The sequence below is a fragment of the Stigmatopora nigra genome, chromosome 15 (genome assembly GCF_051989575.1).
Source record: "Stigmatopora nigra isolate UIUO_SnigA chromosome 15, RoL_Snig_1.1, whole genome shotgun sequence".
NCBI lineage: Eukaryota > Metazoa > Chordata > Actinopteri > Syngnathiformes > Syngnathidae > Stigmatopora > Stigmatopora nigra.
In genome coordinates, this window is record NC_135522.1 from 5,702,003 (window position 1) to 5,712,358 (window position 10,356).

Below are 10,356 nucleotides of genomic sequence, written 5' to 3' on the forward strand. Positions count from 1 at the left end.
ATGAAAGTGAGGCCTTGCAAACTTGGATTTTTTTTTTTTTACAAGGAACCACCTCCGGACAAAATAAAAATGTATGAAAACTCTTGTTCTATTTGATTTGTAAATGAAAAGAGGTGTGGTTTACCTGAACTGTGTCGGTAGGTGAAAGAGCAGCAAACTAGCTGGAGGAAGGTCAGTAGAGGAACCCACATCATTGAGGCACCCATTGAAACAAAAACTACATGGAATCTAACAAGGAAAGTTTTCGGTTAAACTTACTAGAACACGTCTAACGTGAAAACCGCACCTAGAACGCTCACCTGATGGCCTTGGTATCTTCCAAAGACGATGTATGGTACTTCCACTCTTCACAAATCCATTGGGAGTTTCCAGAAGGGCTTTAAAACTTATTTTTTTGTCTGAAAACTCAAGGCACAAGTGTCACACAACAGAGTTGTCTTCCCAAAGCAAGCTCATATCACAAAACCTGTTGGACAACATACCAATTGGAGGGCGGGACTGCTTCTAACTGCTTTTTTTTGTTAGTTTTTGACTACACAAGCATTTATAAACTTATTGACCATTTTATGTTGGAATTCCATTTTCCATTTTCTTAATAGTATCCCTTTATGAGGAGTGTTTTGACAAATCTACCAAAATTAAATGATGACTAAACTTACCTATGGTATGAAATGGCTTGAAAATCATGATTTAAAAAAAAAATCAATATTTCCACTCCATTTATGGGAACAAAATGCATTTAGAAATGTTTAAATGATGTATAAATAGAGGCCCTTTAACTCCAAACACATTTTAATTGCAATGTTTAAAATATAATATAGTATAAATGCAAACAATTCATTCAAAAAATATGACAAAAGCATGACGAATAAATGACATGTAAAACAGGATTATTTGGCAAAAAATATACTCAATTACAATTATTAACACCATTATCAAAGTCTTTGGTAGAGGGCTTAAAGATATTAAATTTGTTTCCTACAACTCATTGCTATACTTAAAAAAAACATAAAAGTAAAAAAAATCAATCTTCACAACTGCAGCTGGCAAAAAAGTATGTGTAAAAAATATTTGGTGTAATTGAGCCGAGCTCAAAAGTACTGACGCACACCATTTTGTGTCCAAAATGATGTTCAATAAGAAAAATAAGCTCAATTTAGAACACTTTAGAACACTGTAGAGTACTAAAAAGATACTCCATTTGCAAAAAATCCCCTTTTATCTAGGTTCCCTTAATCTTCTTAATTAAAGTATATTATTGCCTTGAAGACAAAACCAAATCTCTCTTTGATAAATATAATGGCTTGAGTGAATCAGGGGATTAGAAAAAGAACCGACAAATTGGGAAGTTCTACACATCCTAACAGGCACTTAACAATATCATGCGCAAATTATGACTTTATATATCTATATAAAATCAAAACAGAAATGGTAAAAATTCAGGGCGCACACATTCGAGGGGGGTCCGTTTCTTAATCAAAAGCCCAAGTGTAGTAGCAGCCATTAATTAAAGTAGCCTGATCCAAACTTTACCTTGTTTTTGTTCCATTCCCAAAAAGAGGAATGATCAGAAATACACAAGGGCAAATGATAAGCTTCTAATTATCATAATGCAAAGCATGGCTACGAATAAACTAGTATCAACTAGTTTGGTCAACATACTCCTGTAAACCTTTTGTAAATATTAATGGAATTCAATGAATGAAGGTAAAGCTGCAGGACCAAAATTAAATTGCATATCTGTCAGCTTAGGCACTTAAAATGCATTCACACTTCACTTAAAATTGCTAAAAAAAAATGCTAGAAATGCCAATAGTTAGTTGCCAATCACTCAAATGTTGAAATGCAGAAAAAGTCTGAAATGTTGTCAAATTGTAGTTCAGTGCCCCCGTTTTCCAAATACTGTCGAGAAAAAAAATATCGGTATTTACAGAGTCGGAGGCAGTCATATTGGCTGAAATGAAATGTGCTCCTTTGCTATTTTCTCTGCGGCTGTTCTTCTGCTACTCCCTGCAGGACAGCTTGGAACATTACACCATCACGATTGGGTGTGACGCACAACATTTTTTGATTTTTTTTTCTTTTCTTTCCTGCATCAACTAACTCAGGCAGCAGTTAGAGTACCTAAAACGGCGACGTCTCGCTGACAGCAGTACCAGAATGCCACAACAGCAACAAAATATTTATAGCACGCCCTAATGTGAGGGTGTCTTTTTATGGACTGTAACTATATACAGCCGCGTCATTATTATCCCGTGTGGCCAACACAACTATGCCTGCTGCTGTTGAAAAGGCTTCCCTTAGACTAAAATCATTTGGCAGATTGATACATTGCTTTTGGTAAAAGTGCAAATGAATCCATTCTATGGATAACGGATGCACTTTTTAATTCCCCTCTCTCTCTAACCCACTTTGTTTTGGACAGCTTATGGTGTCCATAGGAACGGCGCTTAGAGAAGGACGCAGGGGCAGCCGCCACTTTTCTGCTTCCCAGTGTGATGAGCAGGAGGGGGAGGGCACTCCATTTCCTGAAACCTTCTGTAGAGGTAGAAGGGGAAAACTGCATTATAGTCTGGATCTTCCACATTGTACTATGACACAACCATAAGACTTTCTCAAAAATACCTGACAATTCGCACGAGCTCCAAGAAAGCTTCATCTACATTGTAACGGTTCTTAGCTGAAGCCTCCATATAATGGATCCTATTTTCTCGGGCGAATCCCTGAGCGTCTTCTCGGGATATCTAAGACAAAACAAGATTTACTGTTGAGTGGAAAATGTACCGCTGATTACATATAAAAATGAGCTGCATTGACAGCACTAGTTATTATATTGTATGAGATGCACACGTGTGTTTGTTACCACTCTATGTTGCTCCAAGTCTGCCTTGTTTCCAACCAGCAACATGGGGAAATCATCCCGATCCTTCACTCTAAGGATCTGGGTGTGAAACTTCTGGACTTCATGATAACTACAAGGACATTTCAGAACAAAATAAGTATCTTTACTTATTTGCTGAAAACTAATCCATTTGCTGTTTTGCTTCAACACCAAAACAAATAAAACAATGACTTTATGCCAAAGTCTTACATTGTACTCATTTGAAATGGAGCCCCCTTTCACTGGGAAAGTTTCAATTACTCACAGATGTTTGCTTTTGACTAAAACTAGTATTACAGATTGCAACAGATTCCAATCCTCTGATTGCTTTGAAAGAGGCCCTCCCAAAAAAAAGTTGGACACCCCCATTGTCCTCTGACACAACAGTCTTGAAAGCACAATCCCCTTTTATGACTCTAGATAAATTCTTAGTATAGACAAATTGTTATCAGCTACTGGTTTGTTTGCATAGCGCCGAGGCCATGTTTATGGTAACGAAGAATAAAAAAGGTCTGCATAAGATCACTTTAATACGAGCGACCTGGCAGACAAACATTTTTTTTAAGCAATTGGAAGAAATTAGGCAATTTACAAGTTCCCTTTGACGAAAACCACTCTGGGATGAATTCATTTTGGATCTCAAAATCCATAAACAAGATCACACTTACCTTCCCCGGTCATTGAGTGCAAATACCAGCAAGAATCCTTCTCCTGAGCGCATGTACTGCTCTCTCATTGCCCCAAACTCTTCCTGGCCTGCTGTATCCAAGACTTTGAAAATAAACAAAAACAACAACATAAATATAATTACTACTAATAATTTATCAAATTAATATTTCACTTCTCTGTGACTTAGGTTAGCAGCCCGGCGCATGAGAGGATTTCATGTCTGCCTCACTGTTCTGGGGTCCTGGGTTCAAATCTAGGAGTTTGCATGTTCTACCGGGCCTGTGTGGGTTTTCTCCGGGTTGTTTGGTTTTCTCCGATAAACATGCATGGTAGGCTGATTGGAGACTTTAAATTGCCCCTATGTATGAGTGTGAATGGCTCCAATCGACTGGCCACTGATTCAGGGTGTCTCAAAATCAGCGGGGATGGGCTCCAGCACCCCTCGCGACCCTAATGAGGATAAAGCAGCTCATAAGATGAATAAATGAAATGAATTTGCTTCCCCATTACAAATCCAGTCACATAAGTGAGACTCTGACTGTAACCAAAGTCACATGCAAATCATAGCCAATCCAATGATCCTGTCATTGACCTGTAGAAGAAGCTCCACCCTTCAAATATATCTACACTTTATGAAAGGAAGTTTTAGTTAAGAAAAATAGGCTGACAGCCATCTACTCGTCATTGTGTGTCATAGTATATGTTGGGCACACCCACCCTTCACCCTTGAATTGTATCCAGGGATTACAACACCCATGCAGTCATTTCTCTATACTGAAGAGTTAAACATAAATGAGCTGCCAAGTGCAAGTCCTAACAAGGGAACATCCAGAGAGCAAACACTGCCTTTGTCATATCACGTCACATCGTAAATGCAACACACCCTCAGCCTTTTCCCCTCTTTACACATCTCCTTCAAAACTGTGACTAATGCAGATATTTGGAATCCACATTTAGGGGGGATTCATCTTACTGTCCAGACGGGTCTCCTTCCCATCCACCGTGCAGATCTTTGTGTAGGAGTCTTCGATGGTTGGATCATAGTCTGACACAAAGTAGGACTGCGGGGAGAAAAAAACAGTCAGAGTTAATACCTTTACCTTGCCGTCCTTTTATTTAGTTTGACAAAGCCGCTTTATCAGGAAAGGTGGAATTTCCTTCCACTTTAATGTGGACAACACCCAAATTTATGGGCCTCAAGAAAAAGGGCAACGGATATTCACTCCCGTCATCGCTCAAATGTCTCGGTGATGTAGTATAAAGGCCGGCCTTGTTGGGATTAAGATGTGCAAGCAACTTGATGCACCGTGCTTGCTTCTAGAGTGCATAACTCCAATTGGGATAGATTTGACATATTGCATTATGTATTTACATTTCATCTGGAAACCCAATACATGTACATTAATCCTTTTTGGGGACATCATTTGACTTATTGGCTACAATTGGAAAAAAAATCAAGTTCAGTCCTCCTAGTTTAAATGAAATTGACATCTTTTGTTGTGAATGACAGGAAATGTGTTAAATATGCTACAACTTTAAAGTGTTATTAGAAGACATAGTCAGTGTATTTCTGTTTTTACTCATTTTGATGTTATTAATATTAACATTTGATAAATTTGATTGTATTAATACATTTAACATTATGCATACTATATATGCATGTGGGTTATTATTTTAGCAAAATCCTATATATCTTTACTTTGTTGCTTGCAGTCCATAACTCATTCACTCTCATTGACAGTTATAGACAACAAATCAATTTCAACATCAGCCTTCAGACAAAATACTTTGGGCACCATTGACGTATATAGACGTCAATGTTTTTATTCTATGGAGTAAAAATAGTCACTTGTAGTACCCCCCTTTTGCAATTATTCCCCAAGCCCTACCCACCATAAATGCAACCAAAGGATGCTTAGATTAGACAGCAACGCGAATAAAGTGAAATGATCTGGGCGTTGTTGTCAAAAATCTTACCTGAATGAACTGGATGGTAAGGGCGCTCTTCCCAACTCCTCCGCCTCCCACAACCACCAGTTTGAATCTTTCCTCGTCTCCGCTCATATTTTTTTTAGTTTTTGAATTTGTCCGGACTAATAAAAATGAAATCTTTCAACCGATTAGCTCAAAGTTCAAATGAAATCCTGATAACGGAGAACAACTTCAAACTCGACTAGGTAACGGGAAACTCATTTTTACTAGGTTCTAAACGCACCATCGGTCGGGTACGGGAAAAATCTCCGGAATGTTAACCCAACAAAGTACGGTTACAAAACCGCAGTTTTTTTCCGGAGAAGTTTGACTCTTTGAAAGGAGTCGAATCGTCGTTTTTGCTTCTTAGCTTTCCCTCTGCTATCTCAACTCCGGGCGGCTTGCGAGGGCGGAACTGCTTCCTCTTTTCCTTCTGGAGAAAGTCAAGCTACCACGCGCAAACATATACGACGTTTTTTCACACGATCGACAACCCTCTTTTACTTAATGTTCACGCCAACGATTAGACAAAACAGATGCAAGATGAAGAACTTATTCCCCTTTCGTCAATTCAATTTGATCCTGGAACAAATTCCCTTTTAATTTGTTTGGTAAGATACCTTATATGGTCATTGGGAGTAACCGTGACGTCAGACCCACAAGTGATGTTCAATGTTCATAACTAAAAGCGGTAAATTGGTGTGCACGGTTTAAACTTAAAAGTCCAAATTCTTATGTTGATTTGAGAAATATTGTTTGATTCCTTCATTCAATTGCTGATGTCTATTGCAGTCAAAGTAGTGAGCTATGTGAAAACATAACAATAAATAAAATTCCCAGTGCAAAATACACACCGGCCCCACTTATTTGAATTTAGATTTTTTTAAAAATGTATGTATTTCTCAATGCATTGCAATTTGTTATTATGTTTTGATTTGAGTCATTTCTTTATTATTCCTCTTTTTTGGAATACGGTCCAACCCAATCAGAAAACAAACACTATTGGCAGAAATATGCACGCTTTGTGTCAAATTAATGGTTTAAATTCAATCTTTAATCAGCAGCAAACACTGTACAATTCAGATCAAAGCAACAGTTCATTAAAAATATCCCCATCATACAAAGGACAAGAGGACAAGGTTGAAAATCAGCAGAAAAATTGAGATTTTTTCTCTCTCATTCCAGTAATAAATAAACAAGGACTTCCTGCAAACTACTTGTGTGCAGTTTGTATAATAAGTGGTGACATTCCTTTGGAGCAGGGATTTACAAACTTGGATTTTTAGTATTAATTTATTGGCTGCTATTAAAAGTGATAGAGGCCCAAACTAAATTGCATTGGACGTCCATTGTCGTCAATAGTGGTGAAACATGGCCACACTCAACGTCAACCTTCCCAAATTAAGTTGATTTCTTGAACTGTTAATGACAGCCAATAAATTAATGGCTACAAGGAAAAAAATTCAAGGGGATTTATATTTACACTACTCAAACAAACTCTTCAATACAGAATGTTCACACAAAAAAATCAAAATCGATAACTCAATTCATCACATTGCATTTTTCTTAAATAAGTGTAATCACGTTGAAAAAATCTAGTCTCAAGTTTTGACCCCTGAGCTGATGGAGACACTATTTAAGTGACCAGCTCCATCTAGTGTCAAAGCTGAGAACTACAACATAATGTAGGCTGAACTCAAGCTTCTTTTGCCGGCCATATTGAATAAGAGTTTCTTCATTTGCCGCGAGCCAATAAAAACTGGGCAGTGGGAGTAATTTGGCCACCCCTGCTTCGGAGAAACATGCACAAACACATACACTCGCATCATAGACATTCCCACTCAGCATCTGTATGGCAATGCCGGCTGTCCCATCTTGACAGGGTGGGCAAAGACCCCACCCAGCAGCATTCGCTCGCCCCAGTCTAGGAGTTTGTTGAGTGTGCAGCTGAGGGGTGACAGTAGGCCTTGCTCCTTCACCTCAGAGACGTTTTGTTTTTCCTGTAACGGACTCTGATCCTTGCGCGTCTCGCCCGTCTTTGCGTCCGATTTTTCAGCCCAGTCCTTTTGCATGCTTATGGATACCTCGGGGGTCTTTGCTTGCTTGTCGTCCAGCATCGGGGGGCTGATGCCTAACGGGGTCAAAGAGAGGCTGAGGCTTTTGCGTCTCTCTGAGAGCGAAACCTTAATTGCAGGGAGTTGGACTTGAGAGGGCTTTTGTGGCGCTTTTCTTGGGGGGCAAGATGTCGAATTGGATATGCTGAAATTTGACTGAATGTCCTCCGGATTAGTGTTATGAGTCCAAAGTTTTCCCGACCAGGACATTTCCTGGTTTCCATTAGCGTCGGGATTGCAGAGTCTCTGCGAGTTGGAATTCTTACGGGATGAGAGCATCTCTTCGGATGGTCGGCCATTATTGTCGCTGTCTTGGTATTTTATGATGGGAATGTTAACGGATGATGAGATGTTGTCTAGCTGTTGGCTTTTGAAGCCTTTTTGACGAAGGGTGCCTTGGAAGTGCTGTAATTGACCCAGGAAGTTGAAGTTTGGCGAAATGGATGGCCTGCGCTCTTTCACAAACCTGAAAAGTCAGGGTACAGCGAAGGGGAAGTTATATTCAAATGTGATCAGACATTCAGTTCATGAAAACTCAACATTTTCATTTTCTTTCATATAAATTGCTAGGAAAAAAAATATTGCTTTCTTTTCATAGTTTGGATGCAGAATTTTCTAGTTTGGGAAACACTGGCATAGTAAAATAAAGAAGATTTGTAGTATTAGGCAGCTCTGCATAAACCAGAATGGCACTAAAAAGTGATAATTTCGTGATATGATTGCAAATTAACCTGTAGGCATGGTCCAGATCCATTCCCGAGCTATACATGATGTAAGCCACAGCCAGGGCCGGAGAGCGTGAGATCCCAGCCGCACAGTGGACCAGCACAGAGGCGCCTGAAGACATGGCCGAGTCTGCGCAAACAGCAAAGATAAATAAGCGGGGGCTATTTACATCCAGATGACGTCCAAAGCTGTCAAACGAGGAGTCCTGACCGATGAAGCGAAGCGCCTCAGGGATCCAGGGCAGCAGGTCGTCCCACAGGGAGTCGTCAATAGGGATGCGGAGGTATCTGGAGCAGGGGAGGAAGGAGGGTCGGGGGCTGCAGCGACTCACGCTCAGCACGTAGGAGATCCCCAGAGAAGCCAATCGGTCCTGCGTGCATAATCACACACAAAAAAATTATGGAATATGTCTATAATTGTGCTGAAGGGAGTCGGAAGGATGATTGGTGTGAAGCCCCCCGCCCCTCCGAAGCGTGAAGTGTGATAATACCTGCGTCACATCGCTCTCTGCTCCCAAGTAGAGCTTTGGCAGGATGACGGAAAGAGGAGGACGGTCTGTGTCTTCCTCCCTTGACCAAACCATATCTGCAGCACAATAAACAAGATAGATTCCATTCAATGTGGATTTTATATTGCATGAAATTGATGACCTTTGACCAAATTATATCTGCAGCACAATGAAAAAAAACATGCAAGCAACTGAATATTTATTTAATATTTTGAATGCAATTGCTGAGCTATATTTGCAGAAAAGTGCATTAATTGAAAAACATGTATTGTATTATTGTAGTTAAAAGCTGTTTTTGTACATGACTGATTATTATAAGTTCATTTTTTCCTTATATTTGTAAGATTTTTTAACATTAGTGCAGTTGCAGGTCACAAATATTCATGCTGCAATGTTGCTGAAGTAATTGCATATGGATTTTTTTCAAACAGAAGGATTAATGGTTATAAAAAGAAAACAAAAACACTGTATACGCAGAGAACTTAGAGTATAATGACTTTACAGAGCAAATCAATGATGCAATTACTCACTGTGATTTTTCTTTTCTTCTCAAACTGCGTTTTTTTTATCCTCAGTGAGAGTCTGTCCCAGTTGCAGATCTGCAGATCCTTTCAGTCCACGCCAGTGAAGTCCTGTTTTCTCTCCCTTCACCCAGAGACTGATTCAAAACGATGAGCTCATCCTCTTACCAACAATAAACCTTCAACGGTGATGTCATTTTCAACCAATCGGCTCTTCGTTGGACATCCACACGCGCAGACGCAATAGGGTGACACCGTCCCCCTCCCCTCTCCATCCCACCCGGGCCAGGGATGCCTGCCGGGTGTAAAAAGGGAGGGGTGGAGGCTGTCCATCTGGCAGACTGTCAGTGCTGCCTCATCACCCCCATTCCAACATCTCTATGCAAATGAGGTCCATTTTTTTTCTACCACTCGGGCAATTCTGCTGGTATCAGATGGCCAGGGAAGTTGCACACATTGCTGGTTGTATTGAATGGTTTTTGTTCTGGTGCTCAATGCGCACTTTTTTGCACACATGCGCATGATGTCACGTTATCTGCGGTATTGTTTGTTGCTCAAACATGAGGAAAGGCGATGTCACATGAGCTCATCAATACTACGCATGAGACAAAGGGGAAAGTTAGAGGGACAATCATTCACTCATGAGACAAAGAGTAATTATATTGAATTCTAAGAACTCCACTTGGGTAATTGTACAAAAATGTGTACTATTGTGCAATCACAGTTCTGGGGTTCAATCATTGTGTGGAGTTTGCATGTTCTGTCTGGGGTTGTGTGGGTTTTCTTTGGGTAATCTGGTTTACTCCCATAAATAAACATGCATAGTAGGCTAGATGGTTGCACAATGCAACCCTTGTGAGGATAAGCAGTTCAGATTGGCAGTAGTAGTAGTACCATGTTAATTGTAGTACGAGTTTTGCCTATACATAATACTACCTTGAATTTAACCATTAAAAGATCCATTTC

The 10,356-nt window shown here is 39.8% G+C and overlaps 2 protein-coding genes across 2 annotated transcripts; both read right to left on the bottom strand.

Moving 5' to 3' along the window:
• Positions 1 to 754: 754 nt before the first annotated feature.
• rras (RAS related) lies at positions 755 to 6,138 on the bottom strand. The gene is made up of 6 exons (XM_077734242.1): positions 5,528 to 6,138; positions 4,524 to 4,611; positions 3,550 to 3,652; positions 2,864 to 2,972; positions 2,626 to 2,744; positions 755 to 2,538 (listed from the first exon to the last, which is right to left on the bottom strand). The coding sequence occupies exons 1-6, from the start codon at positions 5,612 to 5,614 to the stop codon at positions 2,451 to 2,453; spliced, it is 594 nt and encodes a 197-aa protein (XP_077590368.1). The 5' UTR covers positions 5,615 to 6,138; the 3' UTR covers positions 755 to 2,450.
• Positions 6,139 to 6,553: 415 nt separating this feature from the next.
• LOC144209186 (uncharacterized) lies at positions 6,554 to 9,559 on the bottom strand. The gene is made up of 5 exons (XM_077735428.1): positions 9,400 to 9,559; positions 8,852 to 8,946; positions 8,572 to 8,731; positions 8,367 to 8,490; positions 6,554 to 8,101 (listed from the first exon to the last, which is right to left on the bottom strand). The coding sequence occupies exons 2-5, from the start codon at positions 8,942 to 8,944 to the stop codon at positions 7,363 to 7,365; spliced, it is 1,116 nt and encodes a 371-aa protein (XP_077591554.1). The 5' UTR covers positions 8,945 to 8,946; positions 9,400 to 9,559; the 3' UTR covers positions 6,554 to 7,362.
• Between the last annotated feature and the right edge of the window lie 797 nt (positions 9,560 to 10,356).